The following is a 16,256-nucleotide window of genomic DNA, read 5'->3' on the forward strand; positions in this document are numbered from 1 at the left end:
TTTTGTGTCAATTATTTTATTAAACAATATAAAGTGTTGGGACGAATGCCAGTTCAGCAATGGACTCATATAATTCACCACATAATGCTACAAATGAAGAAACACAGAGTATGTATATACACAGAAGTATGTGGACACCCCTTCAAATGAGTGGATTTGGCATTTCAGCCACACCCGTTGCTGACAGGTGTATAAAATCGAGCACACAGCCATGCAATCGCCATAGACAAACATTGGCAGTAGAATGGCCATACTGAAGAGCTCAGTGACCTTCAATGTGCCACCTTTCCAACAAGTCAGTTGGTCAAATTTCTGCCCTGCTAGTGCTGCCCCCCGGTCAACTGTAAGTGCTGCTATTGTGAAGTGGAAACGTCTAGGAGCAACAACGGCTGTGGTAGACCACAGAACGGGACCGCCGAGTGCTGAAGCCCGTGGCAACACTCACTACCGAGTTCCAAACTAACTAACTATGGAAGCAGTTTGGGGAAGGCCCTTTCCTGTTTCAGCATGACAATGCCCCCTGTGCACAAAGTCAGGTCCATACAAAAGTGGTGTGTCGAGATCGGTGTGGAAGAACTTGACTGGCCTGCACAGAACCAGTTGGGGGAGACCCAACTCCATACTAATGCTCATGATTTTGAAATGAGATGTTTGACGACCAGGTGTCCACATACTTTTGTCCATGTAGTGTATGTATGTTCTGTCTAAATGGTTTTAGTTAGAAGCTCAAAATGTTGAGGCAGTGTCGACATTTAATTATATTTTGGGTGGCAGGAATGGGCTTCCATAAATACAACTATCCCAGGCTCGCTCCCTCCCCCTTCTCCTCATAGTCGTGTGAGTCGCTCCAGAATTGGAATTGATTAGCATATCACTCAGTAAATCCACACCCCCTTAGTTCCAGACAGTCCCACAGTCACCAGGCTCTACATAACAGCAGCCTGGGGACGAGACCAGACAGAAACAGGGTTTAGTATCTTACCGCTACTAAAGCTGAGTATCAGCAGGCCCTGCGTTTCTATATTCAGCCATCTTGTTCCAGTGCTGAGGAAAATCTTTCTCACACGTGTGTGTGTGAATTTCCACGTCATTGTTTTTTAAATTTTTCTATATAGATGATAATTTCGGTTCCCTGTTGAAAGTTCGTCACGTTAAACTGAAGAGTTGAAGGGTCTCCAGACTGTGAGCCTGATGGAAGCCTACTCCCTGGTCAATACGGTGCCCTTCTGGTCTCAGAGTAACATCCTTTATGTGCCAGTGGTGTGCTGATAGACTGAAGGCAGCACATCCACAAAGCCCTGGGACTTAGACAACGATGTTAGACACACACACACACTCCCTTTAATCTTCCCCGCCTCGCAGACAGAAACACAAACACGCAACGACAAAACAGACAGAAGCTTTATGTTCCCATCAGGAGAAGCGTAACCTTTCCTAAAGGCTTATCAGTGAATAGTTAAGCAGCAGGATATTTACAAGAAAACAGGAGACGTTGTCCAAAATGGCACCCTATTCCCTTTAACAGAGCACTACTTTAGATCAGAGTCCACATAGGGCTAAGGCCAACGTTAGTGCACTAAACTGGGAAGAGTTCCATTTTAGATTCGTCCAGAGACATTCTAAATAATTTTAGTTCCAGGTCAGAGTTCAGCCAATGGTACTGCACTTCACGACCATTGTGATCCTGACAGGACAGGTGGGTTGCTATGCCCGTTTCCCTGGCGACCGCCTCACACCCACCGGCGAATCCTCATCGAGCAGGAACATGACAGGGAAGAGGCACTTTTTTGATTGGCTGGTTTTCATTGTTCCAAAGTTGTTTTTTAGTCACCTCTTGCCATTGACTCCAGGTTTGGTTGTAGTTCTCTGTCTCGCCACCAGATGGTGGTAGTGTTGCTGTAATTCCTCCATCTCACCACCAGATGGTGGTAGTGTTGCTGTAATTCCTCCATCTCACCACCAGATGGTGGTAGTGTTGCTGTAATTCCTCCATCTCACCACCAGATGGTGGTAGGGTTGCTGTACTTCCTCCATCTCACCAACAGATGGTGGTAGTGTTGCTGTAGTTTTCCATCTCACCACTGGTTTGTAGTGGTGCCTGATGCAGGAAGGCACTTCGTAGGGAGGCTCTGGGGCAGTTAGGAGGACTGGAGCTCTGATCTGCTATGTCATCAGGATGGGCTTCTGTCTCACCTCCAGGATATCTGATGACAGACAACAGAGTCAATGAGCAGTCAATACTGTAATTTACACGACAGGGACAGTCCATAATGGCTCCCTGTCCTCTAGAAAGTGTAAAGAATCTAGATTAGAGGACGCTAGCCGCACCCTCAGAGCATGGCCAGACCAGCTGGCTGTTGTGTTATCAGAACATTTTCACTCTCTCTAGCTCAGGTTGTTATCCCCACCATCGTCCCCCTGCCCAAGATGTCCCCCCCAATGGACATTTACCCTGCCCCCCAATGGACAATTACCCTGTCCCCCCACAGGGTCTTGACCTGAGGTGATAGGGAACCATTAGGGACTGATGGTGTGTGGGTCTTAACCTGAGGTGATAGGGAACCATTAGGGACTGATGGTGTGTGGGTCTGGACCTGAGGTGATAGGGAACCATTAGGGACTGATGGTGTGTGGGTCTTGACCTGAGGTGATAGGGAACCATTAGGGACTGATAGTGTGTGGGTCTTGACCTGAGGTGATAGGGAATAGTGACCCATTAGGGACTGATAGTGTGTGGGTCTTGACCTGAGGTGATAGGGAACCATTAGGGACTGATGGTGTGTGGGTCTTGACCTGAGGTGATAGTGACCCATTAGGGACTGATGGCGTGTGGGCCTTGACCTGAGGTGATAGGGAACCATTAGGGACTGATAGTGTGTGGGTCTTGACCTGAGGTGATAGGGAACCATTAGGGACTGATAGTGTGTGGGTCTTGACCTGAGGTGATAGGGAACCATTAGGGACTGATAGTGTGTGGGTCTTGACCTGAGGTGATAGGGAACCATTAGGGACTGATAGTGTGTGGGTCTTGACCTGAGGTGATAGGGAACCATTAGGGACTGATGGTGTGTGGGCCTTGACCTGAGGTGATAGTGACCCATTAGGGACTGATAGTGTGTGGGTCTTGACCTGAGGTGATAGGGAACCATTAGGGACTGATAGTGTGTGGGTCTTGACCTGAGGTGATAGGGAACCATTAGGGACTGATAGTGTGTGGGTCTTGACCTGAGGTGATAGGGAACCATTTGGGACTGATAGTGTGTGGGTCTGGACCTGAGGTGATAGGGAACCATTAGGGACTGATGGTGTGTGGGTCTTGACCTGAGGTGATAGGGAACCATTTGGGACTGATAGTGTGTGGGTCTTGACCTGAGGTGATAGGGAACCATTAGGGACTGATGGTATGTGGGTCTTGACCTGAGGTGATAGGGAACCATTAGGGACTGATGGTATGTGGGTCTTGACCTGAGGTGATAGGGAACCATTAGGGACTGATGGTATGTGGGTCTTGACCTGAAGTGATAGGGAACCATTAGGGACTGATGGTGTGTGGGTCTTGACCTGAGGTGATAGGGAACCATTAGGGACTGATGGTGTGTGGGCCTTGACCTGAGGTGATAGTGACCCATTAGGGACTGATGGTGTGTGGGCCTTGACCTGAGGTGATAGGGAACCATTAGGGACTGATAGTGTGTGGGTCTTGACCTGAGGTGATAGGGAACCATTAGGGACTGATAGTGTGTGGGTCTTGACCTGAGGTGATAGGGAACCATTTGGGACTGATAGTGTGTGGGTCTGGACCTGAGGTGATAGGGAACCATTAGGGACTGATGGTGTGTGGGTCTTGACCTGAGGTGATAGGGAACCATTAGGGACTGATGGTATGTGGGTCTTGACCTGAGGTGATAGGGAACCATTAGGGACTGATGGTATGTGGGTCTTGACCTGAAGTGATAGGGAACCATTAGGGACTGATGGTGTGTGGGTCTTGACCTGAAGTGATAGGGAACCATTAGGGACTGATAGTGTGTGGGTCTTGACCTGAGGTGATAGGGAACCATTTGGGACTGATAGTGTGTGGGCCTTGACCTGAGGTGATAGGGAACCATTAGGGACTGATGGTATGTGGGTCTTGACCTGAAGTGATAGGGAACCATTAGGGACTGATAGTGTGTGGGTCTTGACCTGAAGTGATAGGGAACCATTAGGGACTGATAGTGTGTGGGTCTTGACCTGAGGTGATAGGGAACCATTAGGGACTGATGGTATGTGGGTCTTGACCTGAGGTGATAGGGAACCATTAGGGACTGATGGTGTGTGGGTCTTGACCTGAGGTGATGCGGTGCAGCGGCAGGGTGACGTAGGTCAGGTGGGAGTAAAGCAGGAAGTACTCCTCCGTACGGTTCAGTTTGAGCCAAGATCCCACCAGGGACCGACCTGTACCCGACAGGGAGCGAGACCGCAGGTTGGACTGGTTACACAGGTCTGCATGGGGTCACATGATCCAGGTTATAGGTTAAACACTCTCTCTCTTCAACACATCCAGGTTCTACACTCTCTGTGTCTTCAACACATCCAGGTTCTACACTCTCTGTGTCTTCAACACATCCAGGTTCTACACTCTCTGTGTCTTCAACACATCCAGGTTCTACACTCTCCAACACATCCGGGTTCTACACTCTCCAACACATCCGGGTTCTACACTCTCCAACACATCCGGGTTCTACACTCTCCAACACATCCTACACAACACGTGGTGTTTGGGTATAAAATATCATTACCCTCGTCGTCCTCTTCCCTGAAGAACTCTTCACTATCGTTGGCTGAGTGACTCTTCTTCATCTCAGTGATACGGTTCCTGGGGACCTTCCGACGGAGAGAAGGGGAGAAGAACGAGGGGCGGTTCCTCTCCGGGGTGGGAGGGGTGCTGAACGACGTCACCTGACCAAACAGAACACAGACAGCCAATCAGAACCAACGTACTACAGAGAAAACACACAGACAGCCAATCAGAACATATCTAATACTATCATCAGTTGCTCTTATACCTGTGTAGTTAAACTGTAGTAAATTAAACATGGCAGTAACTCAGTAGTAATATAATATACTACAGTAACTCAGTAATATAACATACTGCAGTAACTCAGTAGTAATATAATATACTACAGTGTATTAAACATGGCAGTAACTCAGTAGTAATATAACATACTGCAGTACCTCAGTAGTAATATAATATACTACAGTAACTCAGTAATATAACATACTGCAGTAACTCAGTAGTAATATAACATACTACAGTGTATTAAACACGGCAGTAACTCAGTAGTAATATAATATACTACAGTGTATTAAACATGGCAGTAACTCAGTAGTAATATAATATACTACAGTAACTCAGTAATATAACATACTGCAGTAACTCAGTAGTAATATAATATACTACAGTGTATTAAACATGGCAGTAACTCAGTAGTAATATAACATACTACAGTGTATTAAACATGGCAGTACCTCAGTAGTAATATTAGTGTATTAAACATGGCAGTAACTCAGTAGTAATATAATATACTACAGTAACTCAGTAATATAACATACTGCAGTAACTCAGTAGTAATATAATATACTACAGTGTATTAAACACGGCAGTAACTCAGTAGTAATATAACATACTGCAGTACCTCAGTAGTAATATAATATACTACAGTAACTCAGTAGTAATATAACATACGACAGTGTATTAAACATGGCAGTAACTCAGTAGTAATATAATATATTACAGTGTATTAAACACGGCAGTAACTCAGTAGTAATATAACATACTGCAGTACCTCAGTAGTAATATAACATACGACAGTGTATTAAACATGGCAGTAACTCAGTAGTAATATAATATACTACAGTAACTCAGTAGTAATATAACATACTACAGTGTATTAAACATGGCAGTAACTCAGTAGTAATATAATATACTACAGTGTATTAAACATACTGCAGTAACTCAGTAGTAATATAATATACTACAGTGTATTAAACATGGCAGTAACTCAGTAGTAATATAATATACTACAGTGTATTAAACATACTGCAGTAACTCAGTAGTAATATAACATACTACAGTGTATTAAACATGGCAGTACCTCAGTAGTAATATAACATACGACAGTGTATTAAACATGGCAGTAACTCAGTAGTAATATAATATACTACAGTGTATTAAACATGGCAGTAACTCAGTAGTAATATAATATACTACAGTAACTCAGTAGTAATATAACATACGACAGTGTATTAAACACGGCAGTAACTCAGTAGTAATATAACATACTGCAGTACCTCAGTAGTAATATAACATACGACAGTGTATTAAACATGGCAGTAACTCAGTAGTAATATAACATACGACAGTGTATTAAACATGGCAGTAACTCAGTAGTAATATAACATACGACAGTGTATTAAACATGGCAGTAACTCAGTAGTAATATAATATACTACAGTAACTCAGTAGTAATATAACATACGACAGTGTATTAAACACGGCAGTAACTCAGTAGTAATATAATGTCAATCCAGTATATCCTCCAGAACAACCCCCAACTGAGTCAAATCCAGTCTATCCTCCAGAACAACCCCCCAACTGAGTCAGACAGTCTCTGACAGTCTCTGACTCTGACATACAGAACCTCAGGACATACAGAACCTCAGTTAAAGGGGGACAGTCTCTCAGGACATACAGAACCTCAGTTAAAGGGGGCAGAACCTCAGGACATACAGAACCTCAGGACATACAGAACCTCAGTTAAAGGGGGACAGTCTCTCAGGACATACAGAACCTCAGGACATACAGAACCTCAGGACATACAGAACCTCAGGACATACAGAACCTCAGTTAAAGGGGGCAGAACCTCAGGACATACAGAACCTCAGGACATACAGAACCTCAGTTAAAGGGGGACAGAACCTCAGGACATACAGAACCTCAGGACATACAGAACCTCAGTTAAAGGGGGACAGTCTCTCAGGACATACAGAACCTCAGGACATACAGAACCTCAGGACATACAGAACCTCAGTTAAAGGGGGCAGAACCTCAGGACATACAGAACCTCAGGACATACAGAACCTCAGTTAAAGGGGGACAGAACGTCAGGACATACAGAACCTCAGGACATACAGAACCTCAGGACATACAGAACCTCAGGACATACAGAACCTCAGGACATACAGAACCTCAGTTAAAGGGGGACAGTCTCTCAGGACATACAGAACCTCAGGACATACAGAACCTCAGTTAAAGGGGGACAGAACCTCAGGACATACAGAACCTCAGGACATACAGAACCTCAGGACATACAGAACCTCAGGACATACAGAACCTCAGTTAAAGGGGGACAGTCTCTCAGGACATACAGAACCTCAGGACATACAGAACCTCAGTTAAAGGGGGACAGTCTCAGGACATACAGAACCTCAGGACATACATAACCTCAGTTAAAGGGGGCAGAACCTCAGGACATACAGAACCTCAGGACATACAGAACCTCAGGACATACAGAACCTCAGGACATACAGAACCTCAGTTAAATGAGGACAGTCTCTCAGGACATACAGAACCTCAGGACATACAGAACCTCAGTTAAAGGGGGACAGTCTCAGGACATACAGAACCTCAGGACATACATAACCTCAGTTAAAGGGGGGACAGAACCTCAGTTAAAGGGGGGACAGTACCTCAGGACATACAGAACCTCAGGACATACAGAACCTCAGTTAAATGGGGGACAGTATCTCAGGACATACATAACCTCAGTTAAAGGGGGACAGTATCTCAGTTAAAGGGGAACAGTATCTCAGGACATACAGAACCTCAGGACATACAGAACCTCAGTTAAAGGGAGACAGTACCTCAGTTAAAGGGGAACAGTATCTCAGGACATACAGAACCTCAGTTAAAGGGGGACAGTACCTCAGGACATACAGAACCTCAGTTAAAGGGGGACAGTACCTCAGGACATACATAACCTCAGTTAAAGGGGAACAGTATCTCAGTTAATGGGGGACAGTACCTCAGGACATACAGAACCTCAGGACATACAGAACCTCAGTTAAAGGGGAACAGTATCTCAGTTAATGGGGGACAGTACCTCAGGACATACAGAACCTCAGGACATACAGAACCTCAGGACATACAGAACCTCAGTTAAAGGGGAACAGTATCTCAGGACATACAGAACCTCAGGACATACAGAACCTCAGGACATACAGAACCTCAGGACATACAGAACCTCAGTTAAAGGGGAACAGTACCTCAGGACATACAGAACCTCAGTTAAAGGGGAACAGTGCCTCAGTTAAAGGGGGACAGTATCTCAGGACATACAGAACCTAAGGACATACAGAACCTCAGTTAAAGGGGGACAGTATCTCAGGACATACAGAACATCAGTTAAAGGGGAACAGTACCTCAGGACATACAGAACCTCAGTTAAAGGGGGACAGTACCTCAGGACATACAGAACCTCAGTTAAAGGGGAACAGTATCTCAGGACATACAGAACCTCAGGACATACAGAACCTCAGGACATACAGAACCTCAGTTAAAGGGGAACAGTACCTCAGGACATACAGAACCTCAGTTAAAGGGGAACAGTGCCTCAGTTAAAGGGGGACAGTATCTCAGGACATACAGAACCTCAGGACATACAGAACCTCAGTTAAAGGGGGACAGTACCTCAGGACATACAGAACCTCAGTTTAAGGGGAACAGTGCCTCAGTTAAAGGGGGACAGTATCTCAGGACATACAGAACCTCAGGACATACAGAACCTCAGTTAAAGGGGGACAGTATCTCAGGACATACAGAACATCAGTTAAAGGGGGACAGTACCTCAGGACATACAGAACCTCAGTTAAAGGGGGACAGTACCTCAGGACATACAGAACCTCAGTTAAAGGGGGACAGTACCTCAGGACATACAGAACCTCAGTTAAAGGGGGACAGTACCTCAGGACATACAGAACCTCAGTTAAAGGGGGACAGTACCTCAGTTAAAGGGGGACAGTACCTCAGGACATACAGAACCTCAGTTAAAGGGGACAGTACCTCAGGATATACAGAACCTCAGGACATACAGAACCTCAGTTAAAGGGGACAGTACCTCAGGATATACAGTACCTCAGGACATACAGAACCTCAGGACATACCTCAGGACATACAGAACCTCAGGACATACAGAACCTCAGGACATACAGAACCTCAGTTTAAGGGGAACAGTGCCTCAGTTAAAGGGGGACAGTATCTCAGGACATACAGAACCTCAGGACATACAGAACCTCAGTTAAAGGGGGACAGTATCTCAGGACATACAGAACATCAGTTAAAGGGGGACAGTACCTCAGGACATACAGAACCTCAGTTAAAGGGGGACAGTACCTCAGGACATACAGAACCTCAGTTAAAGGGGGACAGTACCTCAGGACATACAGAACCTCAGTTAAAGGGGGACAGTACCTCAGGACATACAGAACCTCAGTTAAAGGGGGACAGTACCTCAGTTAAAGGGGGACAGTACCTCAGGACATACAGAACCTCAGTTAAAGGGGACAGTACCTCAGGATATACAGAACCTCAGGACATACAGAACCTCAGTTAAAGGGGACAGTACCTCAGGATATACAGTACCTCAGGACATACAGAACCTCAGGACATACCTCAGGACATACAGAACCTCAGGACATACAGAACCTCAGGACATACAGAACCTCAGGACATACAGAACCTCAGGACATACAGAACCTCAGGACATACAGAACCTCAGTTAAAGGGGAACAGTATCTCAGGACATACAGAACCTCAGTTAAAGGGGGACACACACGTTACAGAATAGAAGTGTGTTCCAGCCATCTACATGTCCATTCCTGGGCTCTGACTATTTCATGTTGGATATTCTGTGGGTCATTTCTCTGATTATGAAACCATTTCCCCTCCATGTATATCTATGTACCTGAGGACATGGAATGTTTGTGGTTCTACCATAATGCTTTCCCGACCCTCTAGTCTAGCGGACGGTCAGCGCCCCGACCCTCTAGTCTAGCGGACGGTCAGCGCCCCGACCCTCTAGTCTAGCGGACGGTCAGCGCCCCGACCCTCTAGTCTAGCGGACGGTCAGCGCCCCGACCCTCTAGTCTAGCGGACGGTCAGAGCCCCGACCCTCTAGTCTAGCGGACGGTCAGCGTCCTGTGTTTGAGTGTACAAAACATTATTGAACACGTTCCTAATATTGAGTTACACCCCCTTTTGCCCTCAGAACAGCCTCAATTATTTGGGATATGGACTCTACAAGGTGTCCAAAGCCTTCCACAGGGAAGCTGGTCCATGTTGACACCAACGCTTCCCACAGCTGTATCAAGTTGGCTGGATGTCCTTTGGGTGGTGGACCGTTCTTGATACACACAGGAAACTGTTGAGTGTGTAAAACCCAGCAGCGTTGAAGTTCTTGACTCAAACCGGTGCTCCTGGCACCTACTACCGTACCCCGTTCAAAGGAACTTAAATCTTTAGTCTTGCCCATTCACCCGCTGAATGGCACACACATACAATCCATGTCTCAATTGTCTCAAGGTTTAAAAATCCTTCTTCAACCACCTGTCTCCTCCCCTTCATCTACGCTGATTGAAGTGGATTTAACAGGTGACATCAATCAGGGATCACAGCATTCACCTGGTCAGTCGGTCATGGAAAGAGGTGTTCCTAATGTGTCCATGCACGTTTTTTGTGTGTCCTAACCCTCTCGTATATGTGTGTGTGTGCGTGCGTGCCTATTTGTCTACTCTACCTACCCTCTCGTGTAGGGGTGAGTCCAGGTCCTCCTCTGTGCCGCAGGGGGACGTGTCTCCGGTCGGGACCCGGCTGACCGCCATCTCAGCGTGACCTTTGCCCTGCGGCCCCTTCATCCTGACAAACTCCATGTTGTTGTACTTATAGAAGCCGAACGACATGCGCTGGGCCATCTTCGCTGCCACACTCACCTACAAGACAAACACACAACACGAAGACTTGATATGGATCGTTTTGAATCTTGTCTTGTATTTCACCATCAACTACAAAGTCCTGTGTTTTTCTGTTAGTAATGTCTGGTCCACAAACTACAAAGTCCTGTGTTTTTCTGTTAGTAATGTCTGGTCCACAAACTACAAAGTCCTGTGTTTTTCTGTTAGTAATGTCTGGTCCACAAACTACAAAGTCCTGTGTTTTTCTGTTAGTAATGTCTTGTCCACAAAGTCCTGTGTTTTTCTGTTAGTAATGTCTGGTCCACAAACTAGAAAATCCTGTGTTTTTCTGTTAGTAATGTCTGGTCCACAAAGTCCTGTGTTTTTCTCTGTTAGTAATGTCTGTAAACTCCATTTCATTAAGACAAACATATCCAGTTTCCTTCTTTCCAAGGTCTTTATGTAATTCAAGCAGTAAAGTTTCTCACAGCTTGAGGCTGATTTCACATTTTCACAGAATATTCAGAAATATGTTTCTACAACTTGATTGGAGTCCACCTGTCATAAATTAAATTGATTGGACTTACTTTGGAAAAGCACACACCTGTCTATATGAGGTCGAAGGAATTGTCCACAGAGCTCCGAAACAGGATTGTGTCGAGGCACAGATCTGGGGAAGGGTACCAAAGCATTTCTGCAGCCTTGACGGTCTCCAAGAACACAGTGGCCTCCATCATTCTCAAATGGAAGACGTTTGAAACCACCAAGACTCTTCCTAGAGCCGGCTGCCTGGCCAAGCTGAGAAATCAGAGAGAAGGGCCTTGGTCAGGGAGGTGACCAAGAACCCAATGGTCACTCTGGCAGAGCTCCAGAGTTCCTCTGTGGAGATGGGAGAACCTTCCAGAAGGACAACCATCTCTGCAGCACTCCACCAATCAGGCCTTTATGGTAGAGTGGCCAGACGGAAGCCAATCCTCAGTAAAAGGCACATGACAGCCCTCTTGGAGTTTGCCAAAAGGAATCTCAGACCATGAGAAACAAGATTCTCTGGTCTGATTGAACTCTTTGGCCTGAAGGCCAAACGTCATGTCTCGAGGAAACCTGGCAGCATCCCTATGGTGAAGCATGGTGGTGGCGGCATCATGCTGTGGGGATGTTTTTCAGCGGCAGGGACTGGGAGACTAGTCAGGATCGAGGGAAAGAAGAATGGAGCAAAGTACAGAGAGATCCTTGATGAAAAGCTGCTCCAGAGCGCTCAGGACCTCAGACTGGGGTGAAGGTTCACCTTCCGACAGGACAATAACCCTAAGCACACAGACAAGACAACGCAGGAGTGGCTTCAGGACAAGTCTCAATGTCCTTGAGTGGCCCGGCCAGAGCCCGGACTTGAACCCGATCCAACATCTCTGGAGAGACCTGAAAATAGCTGTGCAGCGACACTCCCCATCCAACCTGACAGAGCTTGAGAGGATCTGCAGAGAAGAATGGGAGAAACTCCCCAAATACAGGTGTGCCAAGCTTGTAGCATCATACCCAATAAGACTGGAGGCTGTAATCACTGCCAAAGGTGCTTCAACAAAGTACTGAGTAAAGGGTCTGAATACTTATGTAAATTTGATATTTAAAAAAAATTATTAACACAATTGCAAAAATGCTTGTCGTATTGTGTATCGTGTAGATTGATGATTTAAAAAAAATAATGATAATAATAATGAAATAAATAGAATAATGATGTAACAAATTTTGGGGAAAAAGTCTACGGGTTCGCAAACTTTCCAAATACACTGTAGGGGAATTCTCCAGAGAGAGGAATCCCAGATATATATCTATAGAGTAGAGAGGACATCCCAGATATACATCTATAGAGTAGAGAGACTTACTCTGTTGTCGTAAACCTTCTTCAGAGCTTCGTAGCGGATGGAACCTTGGAAGACGACTCCTTGGAACGTGTTGCTCTTATCACTGGCTACCAACTCCACACACACCATCTCCCCCTCGCCTACCGTCATGTCACAGAACACCTACACACACACAGAGAGACAGAGAGGGAGACAGAGAGGGAGACAGAGAGGGAGACAGAGAGGGAGACAGAGAGGGAGACAGAGAGGGAGACAGAGAGGGAGACAGAGAGGGAGACAGAGAGGGAGACAGAGAGGGAGACAGAGAGAGAGACAGAGAGAGAGACAGAGAGGGAGACAGACACACAGAGAGGGAGACAGAGAGGGAGACAGAGAGGGAGACAGAGAGGGAGACAGAGAGGGAGACAGAGAGGGAGACAGAGAGGGAGACAGAGAGGGAGACAGAGAGGGAGACAGAGAGGGAGACAGAGAGGGAGACGGAGAGGGAGACGGAGAGGGAGACAGAGAGGGAGACACACAGAGAGAGAGACACACAGAGAGAGAGACACACAGAGAGAGAGACACACAGAGAGAGAGACAGAGAGGGAGACAGACAGACAGACAGAGAGAGACAGGGAGAGAGAGAGACGCACACGTTAGAACAGTGATTCTCAACTAGTGGGTTGCGACCCAAATTGGGTCTCGGGAGGTTCTGAATGGGTCGCGGGTATCTCTAATGAACTTATCCTCTGCAGGAGAGGTAACTGGGTCTTCATTTCCTGTGGCGGTCCTCATTAGAGCCAGTTACATCTTAGCGCTTGATGGTTTTTGCGACTGCACTTGAACATAAATAAAATTTGCTTTGATTTTGAAGAGACTTTCAAAGTTCATTACATTTTCCAGATTGACTGACCTTCATGTCTTAAAGTAACGATGGACTGTCATTTCTCTTTGCTTATTTGAGCTGTTCTTGACATAATATGGACTTGGTCTTTTACCAAATAGGGCCATCTTCTGTATACCACCCCTACCTTGTCACAACACAACTGACAGGCTCGAACCCATTAAGTAAAGAAATTCAACAAATTCACTTTTTACAAAACACACCTGTTAATACCTCATGAAACTTAGGGCTCCCGAGTGGCGCAGGGGTCTAAGAGGCGTCACATTGGCCCAGCGTTGTCTGGGTTTGGCCGGGGTAGGCTGTCATTGTAAATAAGAATTTATTCTTGACTGACTTGCCTAGTTAAATAAAGGTTAAATAAAAACACATTTAAAAAGCTGGTTGAGAGAACACCCAGAGTGCAAAGCTGTCATCAAGGCAAAGGGTGGCTACTTTGAAGAATCTACAATATATTTTGATTTGTTTAACACACTTTTTTGGTTACTACATGATTCCATATGTGTTATTTCATAGTTTTGATGTCTTCACAAATTATTCTACATTGTAGAAAATAGTAAAAATAAAGAAAAACCCTGGAATGAGTAGGTGTGTCCAAACGTTTAACTGGTACTGTATATTATACTATATGTACTGTATGTATTTTTAAAATAACTTTTAAAAATACTGTGATTTAAATTATCAGCAGCGCTATTAAGTGGATTTGGTCGTCGTCGTCTGAAACCAGTGAACTTTACATTCTTCAAGAATATGGGCAACATTTTATAGTCATATAATTGGTTAATTAAATATCAATATAGCATTAAAAAAAATAGTTTTCTATATTATTTTCCGAGATGTGAATATTAAGTCGCGACAGACAACCTGGTTCAATTATGTTTCCCGAAGCAACACCAGTTGAGAACCGCTGCGTTAGAACACGGAGTGTCTGTTTACAAGAATGGTTTGCAGAGTCAAGTCGTTTAGCTGAGAAAGCTGATACCAGGAACTGAAAAGACCGGTTCAATCACTGCTGTTTTATATTTTCACTGTAAAAACGTAGAGAAAGTCATCGATTTCCTTCCCAGGAAAATAATCAATTTGTAACTGACCCCGTCTGCCATTAATACACTAAAATCAGGGGTCTGCCATGAGGTTAATACACTAGAATCAGGGGACTGCCATGAGGTTAATACACTAGAATCAGGGGACTGCCATGAGGTTAATACACTGGAATCAGGGGTCTGCCATGAGGTTAGTACACTAGAATCAGGGGACTGCCATGAGGTTAATACACTAGAATCAGGGGACTGCCATGAGGTTAATACACTAGAATCAGGGCTCTGCCATGAGGTTAATACACTAGAATCAGGGGTCTGCCATGAGGTTAGTACACTAGAATCAGGGGTCTGCCATGAGGTTAATACACTGGAATCAGGGGTCTGCCATGAGGTTAATACACTAGAATCAGGGCTCTGCCATGAGGTTAATACACTAGAATCAGGGGTCTGCCATGAGGTTAATACACTAGAATCAGGGGTCTGCCATGAGGTTAATACACTAGAATCAGGGGACTGCCATGAGGTTAATACACTAGAATCAGGGGACTGCCATGAGGTTAATACACTAGAATCAGGGGTCTGCCATGAGGTTAATACACTAGAATCAGGGGTCTGCCATGAGGTTAATACACTAGAATCAGGGGTCTGCCATTAATACACTAGAATCAGGGGTCTGCCATGAGGTTAATACACTAGAATCAGGGGTCTGCCATGAGGTTAATACACTAGAATCAGGGGACTGCCATGAGGTTAATACACTAGAATCAGGGGTCTGCCATGAGGTTAATACACTAGAATCAGGGGTCTGCCATGAGGTTAATACACTAGAATCAGGGGTCTGCCATGAGGTTAATACACTAGAATCATGGGTCTGCCATGAGGTTAATACACTAGAATCAGGGGACTGCCATGAGGTTAATACACTAGAATCAGGGGTCTGCCATGAGGTTAATACACTAGAATCAGGGGTCTGCCATGAGGTTAATACACTAGAATCAGGGGACTGCCATGAGGTTAATACACTAGAATCAGGGGTCTGCCATGAGGTTAATACACTAGAATCAGGGGACTGCCATGAGGTTAATACACTAGAATCAGGGGACTGCCATGAGGTTAATACACTAGAATCAGGGGTCTGCCATGAGGTTAATACACTAGAATCAGGGGACTGCCATGAGGTTAATACACTAGAATCAGGGGTCTGCCATGAGGTTATTAATACACTAGAATCAGGGGTCTGCCATGAGGTTAATACACTAGAATCAGGGGTCTGCCATGAGGTTATTAATACACTAGAATCAGGGGTCTGCCATGAGGTTAATACACTAGAACCAGGGGTCTGCCATGAGGTTAATACACTAGAATCAGGGGTCTGCCATGAGGTTAATACACTGGAATCAGGGGACTGCCATGAGGCCGTTTACTGTAACGAACCAACGGAAGCAGAGGAAATGGAATGAAACGGGGGAGGTTCCTACCCGAATTTGT

The 16,256-nt window shown here is 45.4% G+C and overlaps 1 protein-coding gene across 2 annotated transcripts in view; it reads right to left on the minus strand.

The window, feature by feature from the left end:
• Positions 1-16,256, minus strand: part of kiaa0930 — a 75,288-nt gene continuing 59,032 nt past the window's right edge. For both annotated transcript variants that reach the window (XM_090201429.1, XM_090201431.1), the window contains 5 exons: positions 12,870-13,010; positions 10,840-11,028; positions 4,782-4,941; positions 4,330-4,485; positions 1-2,204 (listed from right to left, as the gene is read on the minus strand). In XM_090201429.1, the coding sequence (XP_090057555.1) occupies positions 2,164-2,204; positions 4,330-4,485; positions 4,782-4,941; positions 10,840-11,028; positions 12,870-13,010 (687 nt within the window). In that variant the 3' untranslated portion in view covers positions 1-2,163. The remainder of the gene's footprint in view (positions 2,205-4,329; positions 4,486-4,781; positions 4,942-10,839; positions 11,029-12,869; positions 13,011-16,256) is intronic.

The sequence above is a fragment of the Oncorhynchus mykiss genome, chromosome 15, assembly GCF_057628025.1.
Source record: "Oncorhynchus mykiss isolate SJ-2025 chromosome 15, ASM5762802v1, whole genome shotgun sequence".
Classification (NCBI taxonomy): domain Eukaryota; kingdom Metazoa; phylum Chordata; class Actinopteri; order Salmoniformes; family Salmonidae; genus Oncorhynchus; species Oncorhynchus mykiss.